At 38.2% G+C, this 24234-nt stretch overlaps 1 protein-coding gene across 9 annotated transcripts in view; it reads right to left on the reverse strand.

Moving 5' to 3' along the window:
• Window positions 1-24234, reverse strand: part of RABGAP1 (RAB GTPase activating protein 1) — a 148788-nt gene that overhangs the window by 104365 nt on the left and 20189 nt on the right. For 7 of the 9 annotated variants that reach the window (XM_067040772.1, XM_059073035.2, XM_067040776.1 and 4 more), the window contains 4 exons: window positions 5047-5281; window positions 3808-4012; window positions 781-955; window positions 53-210 (listed from right to left, as the gene is read on the reverse strand). In XM_067040772.1, coding sequence (XP_066896873.1) covers window positions 53-210; window positions 781-955; window positions 3808-4012; window positions 5047-5281 — 773 coding nt within the window. Of the gene's footprint in view, window positions 1-52; window positions 211-780; window positions 956-3807; window positions 4013-5013; window positions 5282-24234 lie in introns of all 9 variants that reach the window. The other 2 variants (XM_067040774.1, XM_067040775.1) reach the window with 1 other exon arrangement.

The raw sequence follows: 24234 nt of genomic DNA on the forward strand, positions 1-24234 counted from the left end.
TACAGCATGTTAATACAAACTCAAATAAAAAGAATAAAATAAGATGCCCTACCTAAAATAACCTTTACCATCATCTTCTTTTATTTCTAAAGACACAGAGAAGGTAAAGATGTCACTGTCAGGAGTCTGAGGTGCAGTAGTTGCTGAGAGCGGGGTCTGCTTGGCAGAACGGCGGAAGGCAGTGGCAAAACTGTAAAGTATCCGGCTCACCTACAAACAGACATGTTAGCAAATGGGCTGTTATCACAAGAATAAAATACTTTTATTAAGGCTGAAGGTGACCTATGTTGTTTGAGGGGAGTAATTCATCTTTCCCCCATTGATTTCTTTTGATAAATTATCTAATTTATTAGACCTATAAAGCAAGCAACACTAAAAATGGTCAGAGAAGAGGCTTTAAAAAAGAAGTGGTTGTGAATCCAACTGAAAGATGTTTTCCAAAATTGTTAGGAATTACTTGAATGTATTTATTATAATAAAAATAATCCAACAAGTTTAGCTCTAAAAGAATGGTTTGCAAATACGTCATTGCTAGAACCAAGATGCCTATTTAACCCAATTAAGCAGCAGTCAATTGGTCTCCTCTAACACTCTTAACAACGAGGTTCTGGTTAACCAAATTTTTAGTTTATTTACATTTCAGCCCATCCAGCTGAAATAAACAGTAGCAGAGAATTCCATTTGGCTTATAAATGACCATAATAAATACTATAATCATTTCAACGTAGTGAGGGTACAGATGAAGTTTCATTTGCAGACAGTTCCCTCTTAAGTACTTACAGCTTCTTGTATTTCACACCGGAAGACATGTATTCTGAAGAGCTCTGCATTGTAATGACTTTCAGTGAAAGCAAAACAGTCACTCTCAGGAGTTCCATCATGCCCTCTAACACAGAAGAGGATTTTGTAGATAGGGTAGTTTGCTATTTCAGTGTTTGTCTGAGGATCTAAGAGTCTGTTCAGAAAAAAAGATATAAAGAGATTAGAGAGACTGTGGACTATTTTCACTACATCCATATTATGATTCAAGACTCATCTTTCTAGCAAAAAGATTATATGGTATGCTAATCATATTAATCTTAAGTCTTGATAAATAAATCATATGTGAATTCTTAAAGTTACTGATTACACAATTCCATGATACTAAAAACTACATAACCTCATGTTTTAGGGAGGCAATCAGGAAAGCATAAACAGTATCAATAAGTATGTTTCTTATATAGTCTGTAACTAAATAAAGATAATGGGTAAATTAGAATACTAAAATAGATAATTAAAGCTGTGCTTCTCATTATCTCCTAAAAGAATGACCTAATCTGCTTTATTATTTTAAAAAATAAAAAGGTGATGTGCTTTCTCAGAGTGAAACATGTTGTTTTGCTTCATGGCAAACAAGGGAGAGAGACTGTGCAAAATTTTAACACCTAAAAAAAGAAAATCATTAATAAAATCAAAAGGATGACATTCACTGAAAATCAAAGGGATATCATTCATTCAAAAATGTATTCATTCAACAAATATTTATGTGATACCTACAACATCCCAGGCTCCATTCTGGGCACTGACGACACAAGTATGAAAGAAACTGAAAAAGAAATTATGTAATTTCCACATTGAATGGGCGGGGCCACTGATGGGAAAGCCCAGGGGATAATGGAAATACCTAAGAAGGGGACCTAATCCAAGTTCAAAGGCACTTTGATAAAGACTCTGAAAACATGGGGCAAGAGAAACTAGTTTTCTCATGTCTTCATAGAATTAAAATATATTAGAACAAAGTATACTTCAGTTGGGGAGAATGACTATTGACTAAGAAGCATATAAAAATGAATGCTCATATAAAAATGAATGCTAAGGAATTCCCTGATGGTCCAGTGGTTAGGACTTAGCGCTTTCACTGAGGTGGCCTGTTCAGGGAACTAAGACCCCACAAGCTGCAGTGCAGCCAAAGAAAAACAAATAAACTTTATTACAAAAAAAAAAAATGAGTGCTAAAAAATTTTTATTAAGTTTCACATTAATAAATACAATTAAAATTAGTATTTGTGAGTCTTTGTGAAATAGTTCTTTAAATACTCAAGAGAAGAATTATATATGCAGATAACTGGAATATTAATTAATTAACTTACTACTACTGCTAACCATATAGAGCTACAACTCTACTACCATAAAAATCCAAAATGCTTGCGGGTGGAGAAACAGATACTCTCATACACTGCTGATAAAAGTACCAACTAGATCAATATTTCTAGATGGCTATTTGGCAATGTATCAAAACCCATAAAAATGGGAAAATCTTTGACCCAATAAGTCTACTTTCTAGGAATTGATCCTACGGAAATACAAAAATACATAACTAGCTAAAAAATAATTTATAAGAAAATTACAGGTAAAGCACTTACATGTTCATATAATAAAAGTTTAATATTAGCTATTATTAGTAGTACTTTTCTCATTAAAACAACTAAAATATGTAACATTAGAGATTGGTTATTTCTGAATAGCCCATCATGTGCCATCATAAGTTAAAATTTTTAAGCATATTTACTGATATGGAAAGAGATTCACAATATAAAAAACTAAGTGAGGAAAGCATGTTACAAGATGGTATGTATTATATTATTCCACTGTTGTTAAAAATGTTGATTCTAAGTTGTATAATTATACTTGCACATATATGTAGGTATATACACACATACACAAACATATACACATATAACTACACAAAAAGGGTCTTAATAAACCAAGATGTTAACTGTTATTTACCAAAGGGAGAGTAGAATTAAGAATATTTTCCTAATCTAAAATATAGCACAAATGAACCTATCTACAAAGCAGGAACAGACTCACAGACAGAGAGCAGACTTGTGGTTGCCCAGGGAGAGTGCGATGAGGGAGGGAAGGACTGGGCGTGTGGGATTAGCAGGTGTAAACTATTATATAATAGGATAAATAAACAACAAGATCCTACTGTGTAGCACAGGGAACTATATTCAATATCCTGTGATAAACCATACTGGAAAAATATATTTTAAAAAAGAATGTCTATATGTGTATAACTGAGTCACTTTGCTATACAGCAGAGATTGGCATATTGTAAGTCAACTATACTTCAATTAAATTAAATTGAAAAAAGAGTATTTTCCTAAATTTTTGCTTGTTTGTATCCTCTGATTTTTCTGAAATAAGTATGCATTTCTTATAATAAAGAAAAAGTTATTTTATTTCAGTTCTGTTCAACTCATTATTAGTATTGTATTTATTTAGCTAGCTAATATAGATACCTGACTGGCTACCTTTAATCACTGTTATCTGTTTCAGTCAGTATAAACAATAGCCATTTCGAGAGACTTTTCTGGGCCTCAGTTTCCTCATCTTAAAAATTTAGGAACTGTACTGGAATAGTTAATATTTACCAACAGGTTTCTGTAACTTCCAAAGTCAGCATGAAATCTCATATTGAACTCATGCGTCAAGCTAGTATTTGTATTGGGGGCAAATGAAAAATATAAATTGTTAGGCAGACTCTTACGTCAACATGTTTCAATAATTCCCAAAACATTTAAATTTCTCATGTGCTACACAGAATTGGGGTGGGAAAGAGTATAAAAAACTGTTCAAACAATTGACTATTTTTCATAAAGCTCACAATCCTTGGAAGATGTGATAACTAAGTGCCAGATGAATTAAACATTGCATGCATAAAATAATTACAGATTTTGTTCACTATTGCTTCTTTCTAAAACTATAGGTCAGAAATCTGATCAAATGTTATTGAATACAAACATTTCATGAAGCTGGTCTCACCTCACAGTTCCTTCAGATACGTTCGGCACTGACAGGGTTACATCTAGTGAAATCTGACACTGGCCCCTTAAGATGGACATCATCCTTAAGGCTTCCACTTCACTCCTGGGAGCATTTACTGAGGCACAGCCTAAATAAGTTAGTTTGCTGAAAACTACACTGTCCTCATCAGCCACTGGTGTGAAAGGACTAGACCCTTCAGAATCTGAAAGAAACAATAAGGAGGTGATTATTTTCATTTTGATATTTTGTTGACATGAATATCAAGTAAAAATCTACAAGTTACATTTAGGTTCTAAAATTAAATACTAATGAGAGAATATGCCATTGCCCCAGAAGAAATGCCCATTAAAGCCAGAAATCTCACATCAGAATTCTGTCACCAATACTAAAATTTTTAGGTATGGCTGTAGTTTCAATCCCAAATCTAAAAGGTGACCTGAGACTCAGATCTGATTTACCTTTCTGACTCTTCTAATTTGCTTTGACTATATAATTTACATTTAGGTCAAAAATACATTTAGGATTTTACCACCCTGAAAAATCCTATCTCTGTCTTCTTTCTGATCTGCTCTGTTATAATTATTTTTCTCATTCATCATCGTAGCTACTCTATCATGTTCTCTCAGTCCCCTTGCTTTCCCTTTCCCAATAAACATCTATAGTTTTAACACCCTACTTTCCCCAATGAGCCTTTATAATTGCCTTTTTTCTCCTTCCTTGCTATGTCTTTCAGCTCCCTTTTTTCAACTTGACGACTATTCCCACCAAGCTATAAAAGGCCTGGGGCAAACATCTCTTCACCAAGCATTATTCCTCTATTTCTCCAACACCATACTCAAATACCTTCTTTCCTGAAAAAAGATCCTTAAATACTCTAAGACTCCCTCAGTGTCTTATAGCTACTGTTTCTCTCTCTTTGGTATAAATGGCATACATTTAGAGTGGACATATGTATATGTATAACTGATTCACTTTGCTGCACACCTGAAACTAAAACAGCATTGTAAATCAACTCTATCCCAATAAAATTTTTTTAAAAATGACACACATTTAAAGGGAAATCAGAATAGTACATATATTTACTCCTCTCACATCCCCCTAAATCTAAAATCTGAAGATTCTAGAGAACATAGATAATGGTTTTTTGCTTGCTTTGAATCAAACCTAGTACAGAATGGACACTCAAATATTAAAAACAATAACCTTCAGTTATGCAAGCAATGCAGCAATCCTAACCTCCTTGTCCAGGTTTCACTGGCAGGCTCATCTCTGGTTTCTGGAGCCCTACTAATGACACAGGGTTAATGGTGGATGAAGCTGAGAGTTGATTAGAAAGAGGCCCATCTCCTTCGCCATCCAATTGTGGCCTTTCCACAAGCTCCTTGTCCCCTGGCTGGTCGTCCATTGGAGGATCCATCAGCACATCTGCTAGCTCTTTTTGCAGCTGCTGTTCACTTCCATTCCCTATAATCTAAGGGTCACAAATATATGCAATCAACAAAATGAGAGAGGCCAGTACTGATTTAAATGGGTCCACATCTAGAGAAAATCATCAGCAATTCTTTTGATATATAGGTATCTTCTGAATGCCTTTAAAAAACAGAATAAATCAAGATCTATAATAAATAAGAGCTGCAGCTGCTCTCTTAAGTCATACAGTTTTTCATGAAAAAGTGTATAGTGAATTTGAGACTAATATCCAGAAATATATGTGATAGTCTGTCAATTTTATTAAAAGTTTTCTACAGTGTCCTAAACTAATAACAACTAAAATACTTGTAATTTTACTTGTCTGATGAGAAATAAAGCTTGTTAAGAGGAGAAGCTTCTCGGACTTGCCTGGTGGCGCAGTGGTTAAGAATCCGCTTGCCAATGGAGGGGACACGGGTTTGAGCCCTGGTCCAGGAAGATCCCAAATGCCGTGGAGCAACTAAGCCCGTGCACGGCAACTACTGAGCCTGCGCTCTAGAGCCCACAAGCCACAACTACTGAAGCCCGTGCGCCTAGAGACCCTGTGCTCCACAACAAGAGAAGCCACCACAATGAGAAGCCCGCGCACCAAAACGAAAAGTAGCCCCCCTGCTAGCCACAACTAGAGAAAGCCCACACGCAGCAACAAAGACCCAACATAGCCAAAGGTAAATTAATTAATTAATTAATTTTGAAAAAGAGGAGAAGCTTCTCTTATGCTTAAGGAAAAGGGAAAATGTGTTTGCTTCCAAAAATTATCAGTAGAAACATACTTATTAGGTAGTAAATCATCACATGCATTTTTACCACCCTTGCTATAAGTAAGTCTCCTGTATTTCTGAGGGAGACTTCTCTGACATAAATAGTTCTTAAAGTTCTGAGACATTTGAATAAAGCTGGGGAGATGCATGTATAAAATGACCCTGAGGAACAGAAGCATTCCATTTCAATGTCAAGTATTTTTCTAGAGTCATGATGGTTTATTATTAGTTGCTCAACAAGGAAGTAAACAAGTGGAGACTGCCCAACACTAAGGAAAACCACAAGTGACAAAACCCAGTACTGTCACCAAATGCTTATTCAAGAAATACTAGAAACATTAACAAGAGAATTAGTTTAGGAAAAGGAAATCATGATGAAAAAAAAAGTGTGCTGATGTAGGAGGGTTTCTGAAGACCAAAACCTGACAAAAAGTTAAAATGGGTGGGGCTATGAGATTGTTAAAGACAATGAGGTCTTCCCAGTAAAATTAAGACACAGTTAGGAAGCAAAATTCCAATAACAGAGGTACTCTGGACTACTAAGGAACCCAATTCAAACATCTTTTGTAACTCTATAAAATTCAAGTCCCTTTGGCTGTGAACTATGATTGAGAAACAGTCTTAAGTCTTTTTTGCTACATCTTCCCAAGGAAATTCTAACATGTCAGCTATTCTTGCCTTGGAAATAAGGGCCGGAGAGGTGTTCAGTCTCTGGTTTCAATGACAGCATCTGTTTTTTTTGAACTTCCTTTTATATTCAGTTACTGCTACTGGAACTATAATTCAGTCAAATGAGTTTAACTCTTTGTTATGCCTGATCCTATACATCCCAAGTGTAATCAAATTTTTTTCAGAAGTTCTGCTTTCAAAAGTTTTTTAAAGCACCTAGAAAACAAACTAGAGCTTAGTTCTAATTAACCTCTTATTTTTTCAGAACTGAACAAGAAATACTGCAGGAATCACCTGCAGGAAATAAAAGATAGCCTAATTGAATCTAAACCATTGTCCAAGTGGAAGGAGAAATAACAAGTAGGATATTTACAGCCCCCTAAAAACAGATGAAGAAAAGATATTAGACTCCATGTTTAAGCAATTAGTAATTATAACTGGGAAGGTTACCATTAAAGAGCAAACTAAACTGAAGACACATTTTACATGCTATGAGGTACTGTTTCTTCTTTGGTATATAGGCTAAATAAACTCAAGTCTTCTTTTGGATAGGCTATCTCCACTGTAATATATTCACAAAATATATCACAAACCCTGAAAGAAACATGTTTATATGTTTGTCTTTTGTGTTTATACATGTTTATCTGCATTCTTCCTTTGTTTATAAAGTCTATAAACGTAAGAACTGCCTTCTATTTCCTTAACTCTTCCTTAAAGGATAGGAAAAAGTAATGCACACACACAAAACTGATTTTTAAAAGCTGCTTAAAAATAGCAACCTAACTTATGCTTTGAATAATTAGGTCCAATACAGTACTCAGCACTTACCATGTTAGATCATTTGTGCACCTTCAATCCAATTTCAAACTTAACTATCTGTCACATAATTTAATACTTAACTCAATTAAGTTTTTTGTTTTTTAAACGACAGTCAATTAATCTTCCCTAGGCTTATCTGGGAAACACTCAGCAATGCTTTTCAAGGTTCTCAAGCTTTGGCATGCCTAAGAATCACCTGGTGAACTTGTTGAAACACAATCTGTTGGGCCCTAACAAGAATTCCCATTCAGTAAGGCTGGGATGGGCCTGATAATTTGAATTTTTAAAAAGTTTCCAGGAGATGGTGATGCTGCTAGTCTGCAGACCACACTCTAAGAACCAACCTTAGATTAATGGTTCTTAACCATGACTAGACAACACAATTACCAATATCACCAGGGAGCATGTTAAAATTAAAATACCTGATCCTCCCTCTATCCCCTCACCTCCTTCCCTAGCAACTGAATCAGTCTCAGAGATAAAGCCTTGGCATATGCATTTTCAAGAACCTCCACAGGTGATTTACAAAACAGGTGGCAGGCCAGATTAGGCCAGCAGGCTACAGTTTGTTAACCCCTGGTATAAATGAACAGCTTAAATCAGCAACTGCTTGTCTCTGACTTCTTCTCATAACAAAAATAAACTCATTATTAGCAGGGCTTTCTGTTCCTTGCTGCCAACAAGAACAGCATTCCTAACAGATACCACCATGATCTCTAAAATAAATGTAGTTGCAGGTAAAGTAATCAAGACACGGTATTAGTGAAAGGACAGATAATACAGACCAAGGAAACAAAACAGAATCCAGAAATAGACCCACACATACATGGCCAATTGGTTTCAACAAAGTTGGCCAGATAATTCAACAGAGAAAGGTAATAAAATAAAACAAATGGTAGTGGAACAATTAACTTGACATCATACATATGCAAAAACATCAATCTCTTTACATCACATACAAAATTACTGCAAAACAGACTGCAGATCTAAATGTAAATCCTAAAACTATAATATTTACAGAAGAAAACACAGAAAAAAGTCTTTGTAATCCTGGAACACAAAGATTTCTTAGGACACAAAAAGTATGCATAAAAGAAAAAAATGAAATGCACTTTATTAAACTAGAAACTGCTGCTCGGAAGACACTGTTCACAGAATGAAAAGACAAGCCGCAGACTTCAAGAAAACATTCACAAATCATATGTCTGATGAAGGAATTATATCCAAAATATACACAGAATTCTTATAACTCAATAATAAAACAAGCAACCCAATTTAAAAAAAGGGCATTTCACGAAGAAGACAATGCAAATAGCATTTGAAAGAAACTCAGTATCATTAACCATTAGGGAAACTGAAACCACAATAGGATGCCGCTATACACCTATAAGAATGGCTAAAATTAAAAACAAAACAATCCTGAAAATACCAAGGGCTGCCAGGAATGTGGAGCAACTGAAAAACTCTCATACACTGCTGGTGGGAATACAAAATGGTAGTCACTTTATGTAAATTTTATAAAGTTAAACATACACTTTATCTATGACTCACTCCTAGGTGTTTACCCAAGAAAAATAAAAATACATGTCTATACAAAGACCTGTCTGTGAATGTTTATAGCAGCATTATTCATAACTGCCAAAAACTGAATACAAAGTAAATGTTTATCAGCTGGTGAATGGATAAACAAACCGCCACTGATACTAAAATAACATGGATAAATCTCAAAAGCATTATTCTAAGTAAAAGAAGTGGACACAAAAGGCTATATACTGTATGATTCAATTTACATGGCATTCCGGAAAAGGCAAAACTATAGAGACAGAAATCAGATCACTGATTGACAGAGGCTGGGAAGGGGAAAGATGAATGACTAAAAAGAACTATAAAGGGACTTTCTGGAGTAATGAAAATATTCTGTATCTTGACTGTGGTGGTCGTGGTGATTATGTAAGAGTTTACATTCATTAAAGTTCATAGAACTGTATACCTAAAAGGGCTGTATTTTACTGTGTGTAAATTTTATTACCTCAATAGACTTACACTAGAAAGGGGTTATTGATAGTGAGAGAGGCTATGCATGTGTGGGGGCAGAGGTTATATGGGAAATCTCTGTACCTTCCTCTCAATTTTGCTGTGAATCTACAACCGCTCTTTTAAAAAAGGCTATTTTTTTAAATAGAAAAAAAATGTGGTTTCTATGAAAGATGCAATTTGAGAACACAACTGTTCCTTTTCCCTACATGCCCCTCAAAAGGTGTTCGTCCAGGATTCTGTTTTTGGCAATAACTTCATTTTACAGATTCTCCTGTGCCATTTCATCCAATCCCAACGATACATAAACAATCCCTAATATACATCTACAACCCCTCCCTGTCTAATGGACAGACACCTTCAGCTAGATACTCCAAACTTACTGTCAAAACTTAACTCTAATTCTCTTCCTGTATCTTTAAAAAAAAAAAATTAATGAATTGCACTACTTTCCACTCAGTTACCAAATGAAGGGTTACAGTCACCCTTCACTCCTCTCATTTCCACACTACTCACAAATCCTACTGCTCCTTGATCAACTGCCCTTGTTTTTCCGTCAGTCTCTCTGCATAGCTAACACCATAGGAATCTCTTTCATTTTACATAAGCCTACTGGAAAGGTAGTAGCTTCCCTGCCTTCTTTCTCACTCCCCTCTGATCTATATCATTCATATGGCCATTCAAATTACAAGTGCAAATCTTAGTTCTGATCAAGCACGGCCTTATTTTTATACCCTCCCATGTTTCCTCAATGTCCATAAGATAATGCCCATATTCATTACTAGGTTCTATGAGTTTCTCACAACTCTGCCCAATTTACTTTTCCATCTGTCACATCAAACTACTCAAACTCTCCAAGACACACCATAAACCTTCAAACATCTAGATTTTGCACAGACCGTTCCCTTTCCTGGAAAGCCTTCCTCTCCTTTGCCTTTCTACTCTTAAAGACCAAGCTCAAATTCTGTTACCTCCTCTGAGAGATCTTAAGCCTGATATATGCGGTTTAATCACTCCCTCCTTAGAGAGTGCTAGCAAAATATTAGCCTACTTGTTTATTCCAGCATTGCTACTTGTTTTAGAGAATATTTGTTTAGTGGGCCTCTTCAACCAGACTGGGCATTATTAGATAGCAGAGACTGTTTCTTCAATCATCTTTATATTCCCAAAGCTTCGGGTAGCTGCGGGTACAGAGTATATCTACAATACATGTTTAATGAACTGAATTTTATAAATGCCAAGAATAAAAGTCAAAGTATTCTTTTATCCAATTTGGATATTGGGTATTCTACAGATTTTGGTTTAGTGCTAGAAAAGGAAATCTGAAAGATTTATTTTAGCTTTGTTAACTACTTAAAAATAAAACAAAAACAAATACCATTTCCTATTATGAGTGTCACTGAAGTATCATTTAACCTTAACATTTTACGAGTGTCATTAAAGTTTAACATTTACCATAAGAATACTGGGCAGGACCAAATAGCATGCTACAAAACACAAACAATTATCTTTATTTTGAAGCCCAAAAGACTTCTAACTTAATTTAGCCGAAATATAAAAATAAAATAGCAAAGCCGATATGTATGGATAATACAACTAAGAATCATAGTTAGATTTGTGTTCATCTCCACGTAATCTTTAAGAAGAGGAGGGGAGAGTTCTTTAAAGTAGTCCTGAATTGAGAAGAAAAATAACATTAAATAGCCAAACATAGACATGAATGTTTGCAAGGACAGAGACTATTCAGTGAATGATTTGTTCATAATTCTACTTACAAAGTAGACTAGTGGTAAACAAAACTAAACAAAAAACACAACTGGAACAAGAGTTGGCTTGTGGCACAACTCCAGGGGGCACCATTCACATCACAGACAATGTGAACAGCACCCCCCTGGGACTGCACAGTGTAGCTTATGCAACTGTACTCAGTAGTCCTACTTGGGCTCCACAATAAGACAGATCTGAGTTGGGGACATGCCTCTAACACTAACTCTATTGGCTATGGACAAATTAACCTCTAGAAGCCACAACTGTCTCATCTCTAAAATGAGAATGTTGGACTTCCCCAGTGGCACAGTGGTTAAGAATCCGCCTGCCAATACAGGGTACATGGGTTCGATCCCCGGTCCAGGAAGATCCCACATGCCATGGAGCAGTTAAGCCCATTCGCCACAACTACTGAGCCCACGTGCTGGGACTACTGAAGCCCGTGCGCCCAGAACCCGTGCTCTGCAACGAGAAGCAACTGCAACGAGAAGTCCATGCACTGCAATGAAGAGCAGCCCCTGCTCGCCACCACTAGAGAAAGCCTGCGCTCAGCAATGAAGACCCAGCGCAGCCAAATAAATAAGTAAATAAAATGAGAACGTTAATACCTATCTCACAAGACTGTCATGGTTCAATGATTCAGTGATATGATCACTGGACACTTATTTACATTATAGGCAGGCACTGAATCATGTGATTTTTATAGGGATTGTCTCATTTCTCACATCACAGTACCTGCCAACTAGTAAGCATCCAATTAATATCTCCCTACCTAACTTTCAACTATTTCTAAATAAACTCTGGTCCACCAATGGAGGTGAAGTTAAAAAAACAAATAATAACTTAAAAAAAAAAGTAGTTCTTCCACTTTCCTGGGTCCAAAGAAAACTAAGAACACACCCACTATTTATGTGCAAAAGAAGCATTACTGGAATAACATCTGTCCTTTCTAAATAATATCAAATAAAGGTAATAACTTGAATGGTAGAATTGGCTACAAGCCCACTTCCTTGAGAGCAAAACTGCATTTATGGAATCAAAGGACAAAATGTTCCAAAGGCAATATCCAGCCATTTCCTGGTCTTAATTTTCTGCTTCTAACTTTATAGCTCCTGTTTCTCTTCACTGCAACAATACCAACTAGGCTCTACTTGATTTACCAGTTATACAAAGCTACTTTAGGCAGTTTGAGATGCTTTTCCAGTAGAGATTTTATGTCTTCAAGAAAGCATGCTTAGGAAATGAAAGTGTGTGCTAGAAAAATCCACAATCAGAAAATTAAAGATAAATTCCTGATGATCTACAGTATCCACTACTTGTGTCATACTGCAGTGAAAATACAAATGAAAATGGTTCAAACTAAGTAATTTTACTCAGCTTCAGGGTAAGAGCTGAGCCATTTCAAAACAAGTATATAAATCTCGTCTTATCAGAAAGCAAGGCACAGGGCTTCCCTGGTGGTACAGTGGTTAAGAATCCGCCTGCCAATGCAAGGGACATGGGTTCAAGCCCTGGTCTGGAAGATCCCACATGCCATGGGGCAACTAAGCCCGTGTGCCACAACTACTGAGCCTGCACTCTAGAGTCCGCGAGCCACGACTACTGAGCCCATGTGCCACAACTACTGAAGCCCGCGCGCGTAGAGCCCATGCTCCACAACGAGAAGCCACCGCAATGAGAAGCCTGCACACCGCAACAAAGAATAGCCCCCACTTGCCGCAACCAGAGAAAAGCCTGTGCACAGCAACGAAGACCCAATGTAGCCAAAAATAAAATAAATAAAAATTAAAAAGAAAAAAAAAAAAGAAAGCAAGGCACAAAAGAATCAGAAGCCCAATTTGGATACTGTAAAGTATAGTAACTAACTCACAGGCACTCACAGATTCTTTCTGTGACCTTCGATAAATCACTAAATCACTTTGTGCCTCATTTATAAACCGCAGTTGTTCTGAAAATCCATCTCTTTATCTTACTATATAAAAGAAGGACCAGAAAAACAAACTAAAATTACCATTAGGAATTATTAACATTAATTTTAAAAGGGAAAGCAACAGAACCTTGTGAATTCATCTTTAAAAGTCAACTGGGACTTCCCTGGTGGCTCAGTGGTTAAGAATCTGCCTGCCGATGCAGTGGACAGGGGTTTGAACCCTGGTCCAGGGATATCCCATATGCCGCGGAGCAACTAAGCCCATGCGCCACAACTACTGAGCCTGTACGCCCTAGAGCCCGCACGACGCAACTACTGAGCCCATGTGCCGCAAACTACTGAAGCCTGCGTGCTGCAACTACTGAATCTATGTGCTGCAACTACTGAAGCCTGCATGCCTAGAGCCCGTGCTCTGCAACTAGAGAAGCCACCACAATGAGAAGCCTGCGCACCACAACGAAGAGTAGCCCCTGCTCGCCGCAACTCGAGAAAGCCCGTGTGCAGCAACGAAGACCCAATGCAGCCAAAAATAAACCCAAAATATGTCAACTGAAGAAGGACCCAAAATACTTATGAATGTTTTGCTAAATAATGGGATTATGGCTAGGTTTTACTTACTTTTCTTATTGTCTGAATTTTCTAAATCAAGCATATATTATTTTTATAATTACAGAAAAAAAATGACAAAAAGGCTATTCGCATCTTGGGAGAAAAAGAAAAGCAAGCACATTCAATTCTACTGCATGCAGTGGTCGCGACTCCGGGCTCTTTCAAGCCTCTTGATCTTTCTACATGTCACACTCTCTTCTTTGGGAAATTCTTAATGACTCTTTAATGCTCTGCTGAATTGTTACCTACTCTATGAAAACCTTTCTTTTCTTCTTCAGGCAACAATTATGTTCTCATATAATTCTGCTCATATCTATATTCCAGCAATTGATGAATTTTGTCATGACATATTTACTTAAGTGTCTCCCCTGCCACCAGTCTGATCCCCTTAATTAAACTGTGTGTTCATGGTTCACTAACTCTGAATAAAAGATCTGCATTTTAGAGGACAAGATCAACTGACTCCAATACAATTTCAGAAACTGAGTCAGAAGATTAGTTTAGGCAGTACTAAGTGAGAAGGAGTGACTTCTATATCTGCTAACTACTCTAATAAAGCCTGGCAACTTTTTTCAACCAAAATAATGTCAGCTGGATTTTTCAAGAAGAAAACTCTATGAAGATTAAAAAACTTTAAAAAATCCTCTAACTGAACTTTCTGCCTCAGCAGTACTATCTCATCAATGTACCCCAACCAACATTTATTTTTTTTGCGGTACGCGGACCTCTCACCGCTGTGGCCTCTCCCGTTGTGGATCACAGGCTCCGGACGCGCAGGCTCTGCGACATGTGGGATCTTCCCAGACTGGGGCATGAACCCGTGTCCCTTGCACTGGCAGGCGGACTCCTAACCACTGTGCCACCAGGGAAGCCCCGAACCAACATTTAAAGAGTATCTATGGCTAAGAGCTAAAGGGTGTAAGATTCCTACACCAGGGAAGTGAGGCAGAGAAAATGCAACATGTTCTGAACTTATGGAAAATTCTCAGATTTTGATGTGAGTTGTCAAAACATTTCATAAAGAAAAATACCTGTGTTTTTTGTAACTACACCATCACATAAAGCTTTCCTTTAAAGGGTTTAACTGAAGCATTATCCTCTCTGAGAAGCCTTCCCCCTGACTCCTCCCCCAAACTGAGGTAAGTTTCTACCTGCTCTGTTCTATAGCATCCTTTTGTTAACCTCTATCATAGCACTGATCTAATTATACTCATGTTGAAAATTAAATGTGGCCACAAAATCTCTACAGCTCCTCCATCAAGAGATATAGTCTATTTCTCTAATCCCATGAATCTGGGCTGGCGTTGTGACTTGCTTTTATACAATAGAATGTGGTAGAAGTGACACCATGTAACTTATAAGCCTTAGCCTTAAAAGAGGTCTTATAGGGCTTCCCTGGTGGTGCAGTGGTTGAGAGTCTGCCTGCTGATGCAGGGGACACGGGTTCATGCCCTGGTCCGGGAAGATCCCACATGCCGCGGAGCGGCTGGGCCCATGAGCCATGGCCGCTGAGCCTGTGCATCCGGAGCCTGTGGTCCGCGATGGGAGAGGCCACAACAGTGAGAGGCCCGCGTACCGCAGGGAAAAAAAAAAAAAAAAAAAGAGGTCTTACAGCTTTCACGTCTGCCCTAAGACCACCATGCTGTGAAGAAGCCTAAGTTGAAAACCACATGGAAAGAGAGACCCAGTCAAGCCCAGTCCCCAGCCAACCCACCAGCTGAATGAAGTTGTATGAGCCTAAGCAAGACCAGCAAAACTACCCAGTCAATCCATAAAATCATGAGAAATAATAGTTTTTCAAACCTGAGTTAGTTTGTTACAAAGCAAAGACTAGTAGAAACGACTGCAACAACATTTTTAACAAGTGTCATCTACCCTAAGCTATAAGCATCTTGAGGACATGAACTATGTCCTATTCATCTTGATTCTCATTCAGCCTTTTAAGAACTACTCTTTGGCTGTGACGTTCTACAGTTTCACTGTCATCCTGGTTGGGACTCGTTCTGTTTTTTTAAGCTGAGGGTTTATATCCTTTATTACTTTCGGAAGATATTCAGCTATTATAACAATTTCTCCCTCATTCTATTCTTTTTTTTTTTGGTTGCGCTACGCGGCATGAAGGATCTTAGTTCCCCGACCAGGAATCCAACCCGTGACCCCTGCAGTGGAAGCACGCAGTTCTAACCACTGGACCGTCAGTGGTCCCTGCTCCCTCATTTGATTCTTTTTTTTTTTTTTTTTTTTTGGTGGTGGTACGCGGGCCTCTCACTGTTGTGGCCTCTCCCACTGCAGAGCACAGGCTCCGGATGCGCAGGCTCAGTGACCATGGCTCACGGGCCCAGCTGCTCCAGGGCATGTGGGATCTTCCCGGACAGGGGCACGAACCCGTGTCCCCTGCATCGGCAGGCGGACTCTCAACCACTGCGCCACCAGGGAAGCCCCCTCATTCGATTCTTAAGGAACATTTAGGTACATGTTGGTCCTTCGCATCCTAGTCTCCATGTTTCTTAATTGCTTTTCCATGTTTTATCATCTTTCAATGCTATTTTCTAAGTAATTTCCTCAGATTCATTTTGTAGGTAATATATCTGTTGCACCTTTAATTTCACTGGGTCTAATTTTCACTTCTAGAAGTTCTATTTTTAGTTTGCTTGGTATATTAAAATCTTTTGTAATGTTATTTTCTAACGTTTCCAAAATTTTCTTTAAATCTTTAGTCATTTTAATCATACCCATCTTAAGGTTACAGCTAATAATTCAGATGCCAAAGTTTTGGTGAGATTTGATTTAACTGGGGGTTTGCTAACTCTTGCTCATGGTGAATTGTCCTTTGTAAATTTTTTTTTAAGGTTAGTTTTTTTTTAATTTATTTATTTATTTTTGGCTGCATTGGGTCTTCGTTGCTGCGCACAGGCTTTCTCTAGTTGAGAGGAGCAGGGGCCACTCTTTGTTGTGGTGTGCGGGCTTCTCACTGCAGTGGCTTCTCCTGTTGTGGAGCATGGGCTCTAGGCACGTGGGCTTCAGCAGTTGTGGCTCGCCAGCTCTAGAGCACAGGCTCAGTAGTTGTGGCGCATGGGCTTAGTTGCTCCACAGCATGTGAGATCTTCCCAGACCAGGGCTCGAACCCGTGTCCCCTGCATTGGCAGGTGGATTCTTAACCACTGTGCTATCAGGGAAGCCCCATTCTTTGTAAATTTTGCATTATGCACTATTCTTTATCAGAGTTACCTATGGGAATACTATGCAGCCCGGGTGGCAAGCATGTCCCTCCATAGTTTTACAGTTGATTCTGTCAGGCGCCCCAAGAGTATTACTAACCCAGGAACAAGAAGGCATTATAAATTAAAACCCCAAACATACATGAAGGCAAGCCTATGGGTACAAACACTCAACAAGACTCCCCTCCAATCAGTGTCCAAGGTAAGACTGAGAAGATTCCTTATTTTTTTCCTGTGACTCTAGGCAGGTTACTATTATTATTTTTTCAACTATATCCTTTCAAGTTAGGATGTATCCTGAGTGTGCTTTATAAGGAAATCTCAGTTCCAAAATCTCTCTCTGTAAAATCCAAGGCCTTATCTCTTATCTAATTTACTTATCAAAACCCAAGCACTGGTTATAAAGAACAGCAAATTCCCCCAGAGCAGGCCCAATGTCAGCTCATACATATAGTTCTGGCTTTCATTTCCCTCTTTGCTTTCATTCCTTGGGGATTTTCTTTACATTTTTGTGAATACAGCTATACAATTAAAAGGGTATATGTTGGGACTTCCCTGGTGGCGCAGTGGTTAAGAATCCGCCTGCCAATGCAGGTGACACAGGTTCGAGCCCTAGTCCGGGAAGATCCCACATGCTGCGGAGCAACTAAGCCCCCATGAACCACAACTACTGAGCCCTCGTGCCACAACTACTGAAGCCCATGTGCCTAGAGCCCGTGCTCCGCAACAAAGAAAAGCCACTGCAATGAGAAGCCCGCGCACCACAACAAAGAGTAGCCCCCACTTGCCACAACTAGAGAAAGCCAGCAATGACCCAACACAGCCAAAAATAAATAAATAAATTTATTTATTTTATTTTATTTTATTTATTTATTTATTGCCATTTCTCGGGCCTCTCACTGTTGTGGCCTCTCCCGTTGCGGAGCACAGGCTCCGGACGCGCAGGCTCAGTGGCCATGGCTCATGGGCCCAGCCGCTCCACGGCATGTGGGATCTTCCCAGACCAGGGCACGAACCTGTGTCCCCTGCATCGGCAGGTAGACTCTCAACCACTGCGCCACCAGGGAAGCCCTATTTTTTTTAAAAAAAAGAGTATTTGTTATATTTCATTCAGCTTTCCTAAGTATTTTGTATCGAGACATTTTTAGGTTTCTAAGTCATCATATTTCCCAAATGGAGTTCTTATCCTCAGTACCTAAGAGTAGTTGGTAGATTACTAGCTGTCAACTGAATATTCAACAAAACACTCAATTAGAACTTCAGGGGTGGAATAGTGACAGACCTTTCAAATGTATCCTCTAACTCCACTGCAATATTTAAAGCTACCAGGGGTCGAAAAAACAGTTTCATAAAGAAGTGTGGACATCACTGGCAACACATCTGTACATATCCTATTATACCTTCTTCTGAGGACAGATCTCACAGATTTAACAATAATTTTTAATCTTCACTTACTAGTTCTGTAGCCAATAAACCAATATGCTGTGTAGATGTACTGAAATTACATGAAAATACATAGAGGAAACATTTTAAATTTGGAAAACATGTTGCTCAATTTCCTGGTCTATAAAAACAGAATTATCGGGGCTTCCCTGGTAGCACAGTGGTTGAGAATCCACCTGCCAATGCAGGGGACACTTCGAGCCCTGATCTGGGAAGATCCCACATGCCGCAGAGCAACAAAGCCCGTGCGCCACATCTACTGAGCCTGCTCTCTAGAGCCTGTGAGCCACAACTATTAAGCCCACGTGCCAGCAACTACTGAAGCCCACGTGCCTAGGGCTCATGCTCCACAATAAGAGAAGCCACTGCAATGGTAAGTCCGCACATCGCAACAAAGAGTAGCCCCTGTTCGCCGCAACTAGAGAAAGCCTGGGCACAGCAATGAAGACCCAACGCAGCCAGAAACTAATTAATTAATTAATTAATTTTTTTAAAAACCCAAAACACAGAATTATCTCCTTTTGGTGAACAAGATAAATGAGAGTGAGCAAAAAGTTCTCTGGAGAAGCCCTGAGGGTCCTTCCCATTTACCAAAAATGGCTCATCAAATTAGAAACAGGAAGAATAAGTCTAACAGTACTTCAAAAATTAACAAGAAAATTTTCGACAGGAACAAATCCAAAAGGAGAGAAGACTGATCTATTTGCATCTGTACTCACTTATGCTATCTTCCTATTTCAGAAACTGTTCCTAGGCTAACCCTTCTATTTATACACAGGAAACCCTTTTCCCTAATTGAATCAAAGATTTTGCTCTCATTTTGTAGTAGCAATGTCCCCCTTTACTGAACAATTCTTATCAGTATATAAATATCATAAAATCCCTCACTGGAATCCATATCACCCTTCAGGTACCTCTCTATTTTTCAGCTCCTCTTTGTTAGCAAAAAATCCTTGAAACAGTTGTCTGTTTCCGCTGAAAACTCAGCTGGTAACCTTATGGGGATTCCCTTCTATGTTATTTGTTGCTTTTCCCTTGTTGCTTCATCTAATCCCATAGCTCTGAATACCATCTATATACTGTTGATGTCAGCCACAATCTCTCCTGAACATCAGTCTCATACATGCAACTAACTACCTGACATCTAAAAATGGACATCTAATAGTCATCTCAAATTTAATATGTCCTAAACAGGATTTTGATTCCCCTGTCCCCTGCCCCAATTCTGGTCTTCCTACCTCTTGCCCATTTCACTAAATGGCAAAACCGTATACCTAACAGTTCAGGCCAAAATCTAGGAAGCAACTTTACTTCTCTCCGCCTCAAATCCCGTATCTAATTTGCCCACCTTAATACCAATCAGCTCTACCTTGAAAATATATCCTGAATCACAGTCCATTCACCCTCTAGTCCAAGCTACCATTATATCTCCCTTTCACAACTAAAACAGCCTGCTCTTCTTGCTGTCAATCTTGCCCAAAGTCAGCACATGTGTATAGGTCTGGCTTTCAGGTTCCTCTTTACTTTTGTTCCGAGGACTTTCTTCACTTTCTTGTGAATAGAGCTATGTAACTGAAAGGCTATTTATTCTATTTCATCCAGCTTTCTGAAGTATTTGTATTGGGACATTTCCAAATACAATTCACCCATTTAAAGTATACATTCTATTCTATGGTTTTGAGTATATTAACAGACATGTGCAACCACCACCAAAGTCGATCTTAAAATATTTTCATTACCTCAAAAAGAAAACACCCTACCTCCTTAGGTATCAACTCTCTCTTCCCCCAGTATCTCCAACCCTAAGCAAACACTTATTTATTTTCTGCCTCTAAAGATTTGACTATTCTAGACATTTCATATTATTGGAACCCTGTAATTAGTGGACTTTTGTGATTTGCTTATCACTTAACATAATGTTCTTCAGGGTTCATCTGTGTTGCAGCATGCATCAGTACTTCATTCCTATGACCAACTAATATTCCACTCTAGACCACATTTTATTTATCCATTTGGTAGTTGATAAATATTTAGGTTGCTTAGCTCTTTATGTATCCTAGATACAAGTAACTTATGGTTTGCAAACATTTTTCTCTCATTCTGTGGGTTGACTTTTCATTTTTTTGATAGCATCCTTTGAGGTAGAAAAGATTTTATTGTCGATACAGTCCAATTAAATCTATTCTTTTTCCTTTGTTGCTTGTATTTTTGGTATATCTTAGAATCCACTGCTAAAGCTGAAGTCATGAAAATTTACCCCTATTTTCTTCTAAGAGTTTTATACTTTTAGCTCTTACATTGAGGTCTTTGATCTACTTTGAGCTAATTTTTATATACAGTGTGATGTAAAGGTACAACTTCATTCTTTTGAATGTGGCTATCCAGTTGTCCCAGCACAATTTGTTGGGGGAAAAAAATCCTTTCTCAACTGAATGGTATTAGTACCCTTGCTTCAATCAGCTGACCACAGAAACATGCTTCTGTTTCTGAATTCTCAAACATATTCCAATGATCTACATGCCTATCCTTATGTCAGTACTACACTGTCTTGATTACCACTGCTCTATAATAAGGTTTGAAATTACAAGGTGGGAGTCCTCCGATTGTGTTATTTTCAACATTATTTTGGCTATTTAGGGTCCCTTGCTATTCCATACAAATTTTTAAATTGGCTTGTTAACCTCTAAAAAGATGTTACCTAGGATTCTGATAAGGACTGCACTGAATGTGTAGACCAATTTGAGGAATAATGCCATCCTAACAGGTCTTCTAATGCATGAACACTGGATGAATTTCCACTTATTTAGGTCTTTAATTTCTTTCAACAATGCTTTGCAGATTTCAGAGTATAAGATTTTCACTTTTTTAAACAATACAAGTATTTAATTCTCTTTAATGCTATCATAAATGCAATTGTTTCTCTACTGTCATTTAAGATTGCTCCTTACAAGTATATAGAAATAAAACTGATATTTGCATGATGATCTTGTATCCTGCAATCCTGCTGAACTTATTAGTTTCAATAATTTTTAGTGGATTTCTTAGGACTTTCTACATACAAGATCATATACAACTGCAGAGATGATTTTTATTTCCTTCTTTCCAATATGGATGTCTTTTAGATTTTTACATGACTAACTGCTCTCAAAATAACCTCAAGTACAATGTTGAACAGATATCCATGTATTGAGCCTAAACGGAGGAGGGAAAAATCTACTCTTTCACCAGCAAGAATGATTTTAGCTGTGGGTTTTTCACAATTGCTACTTATCTAGTTGAGGAAGTGCCATTCTATTCATAGTTTCATTTGTTTACTTTCATGACAAAGTGTTGAATTTTTATCAAATGCTTTTACTGTGTCTACTGAAATGATTATGTGTTTTTGCTTTTAATTCCACTGATATGGTATGTTACATTAATAGATTTTAATGTTAAACCAAACTTCAATTCCTTCGATTCCCACTTGATCATGGTATGTAATCCTTTTCATATGTTGATGAGTTAAGTCTGCTGGTGTTTTGTTGAGGATTTTGTCTCCATATTTATAAGAGATACTGATGTGTAGTCTTCTTGTGATATCTCTAATTCGGCATCAGGGTAATATCATCCTCATAAAATGAATTGGGAAATATTCTCTCCTCTTCTATTTTTTGGGGAGTGTAGTAAGTACTGGTATTTTGTATTTTTATTTTTATTTTTTTTTTGCAGTACACGGGCCTCTCACTGTTGTGGCCTGTCTCATTGCAGAGCACAGGCTCCAGATGTGCAGGCTCAGTGGCCACGGCTCACGGGCCCAGCCACTCCGCAGCATGCAGGACCCCCCGGACCGGGGCATGAACCCGTGCTCCCCACACTGGCAGGCGGACTTCTCAACCACTGTGCCGCCAGGGAAGCCCTGGCAGGTGGATTCTTAACCATTGTGCCACCAGGGAAGTCTTGACATGAGTCTCTTATATGCAGCATATAGTGCAGTCTTGTTTTTTTTTTAATACATTCTGACACTTGTCATTTAATTCATTTGCATTTAAAATAATTACTGATAAATAAGAACTTACTAATATTATGTAATTAATTGTTTTCTAGGGACTTCCCTCGTGGCGCAGTGGTTAAGAATCTGCCTGCCAGTGCAGGGGACACGGGTTTGAGCCCTGGTCCGGGAAGATCCCACATGCCGCAGAGCAACTAAGCCCATGTGCCGCAACTACTGAGCCTGCACTCTAGAGCCCACAAGCCACAACTACTGAAGCCCATGCACCTAGAATCCATGCTCCACAACAAGAGAAGCCAACGCAATGAGAAGCCTGCACACCACAACAAAGAGTAGTTCCCATTCGCCACAACTAGATAAAGCCCGTGCGCAGCAACAAAGACCCAACGCATCCAAATATAAGTTAATTAATTAAAAAATAAGTGTTTTCTGGTTGTTTTGTAGTTCCCTTGTTCCTTTCTTCCTCTCCTGCTATCTTCCCTTGTGAACTGATGATTTTCTGTAGTGGTACATTTTGATCCCTTATCTTTTATGATCTATTGTAGGTTATTACTTTGTGGTTACCATGAGGTTTACATAAAACACTTTACAGGATATAACAGTATATTAACAGTAACAACCTAATTTCAGTTGCATACAAAACTCTACCTTTTACTTCCCCAAACACTTTGTTTTTGATGTCACAATGTAACTTTCTATATTATGTATTCATTGTAGCTAGTTATTTTTTAATACCTTTGTCCTTTAACTTTTATACTAGTTTCTTAATCAACACACCACCATATTACAGTATCAGACTATACTGATTTTGACTATATACTTATCTTTTCCAGTGTGTTTTATATTTTCATATGTTTTCATGTTACTAATTAGTGTCCTTTCATTTCAGATTGAAGAACTCCTTTAACCACTTTTCTTAAGGTCTAGTGATGATCAACTCCCTCGGCATTGATTTGGGAAGTACAGGTATCCCCCACTTTCCGAAAGTTCGCAATATGCCACTTTGCTTTTAGAAAGCCCTACATTAGTACCTGTTTTCGCTAACTGAAAGAAACCTGAAGAGCATTTTTGCTTTTATGAAAAAAAGCAATTACTGTACTAATGTAGGTCGTTTGTAAAAGTGAAGGGGTGTAACACAAACTTTCAGAAAGCAGGGGATACTCTTCACTATATGCCATTTCAGCTTACGAAGTTTCATAGGAACATTCTACTTTCAGACTGAGGGGGAAATCTGTAATCTTTCTCTCTCCTTCATTTGTTTTGTTTTTTGGTTTTGTTTTTTTTTTTTTTGGCCATGCTGCACAGCTTGCAGGATCTAAGTTCCCTGACCAGGGACTGAACCCACAACCTTGGCAGTGAAAGCAGTCTCTTATGGCCTGCAAGGTTTCTGCTGAGAAATCTGCTAAAAGCCTTATTGGGGGGGGTTCCTTTGTAATGTGAGATAGTTTTTTTTTCCTCTTGCTGCTTTAAAAACTGTTTGTCTTTCATTTTAAAACTTTATTGTAATATATCTTGGAGAGGATCACTTCAGGTTGAAATTTGGGGGAAACCTATAAACTTCATGATCTCAGATATCCAAATCTTTCCCCAAATTTTGGAAGTTTTGGGGCTTCCCTGGTGGCACAGTGGTTGAGAATCCACCTGCCAGTGCAGGGAACACGGGTTCGATCCCTGGTCCGGGAAGATCCCGCATGCCGCAGAGCAACTAAGCCTGTG

This window comes from Kogia breviceps, chromosome 8, assembly GCF_026419965.1.
Source record: "Kogia breviceps isolate mKogBre1 chromosome 8, mKogBre1 haplotype 1, whole genome shotgun sequence".
Lineage (NCBI taxonomy): Eukaryota > Metazoa > Chordata > Mammalia > Artiodactyla > Physeteridae > Kogia > Kogia breviceps.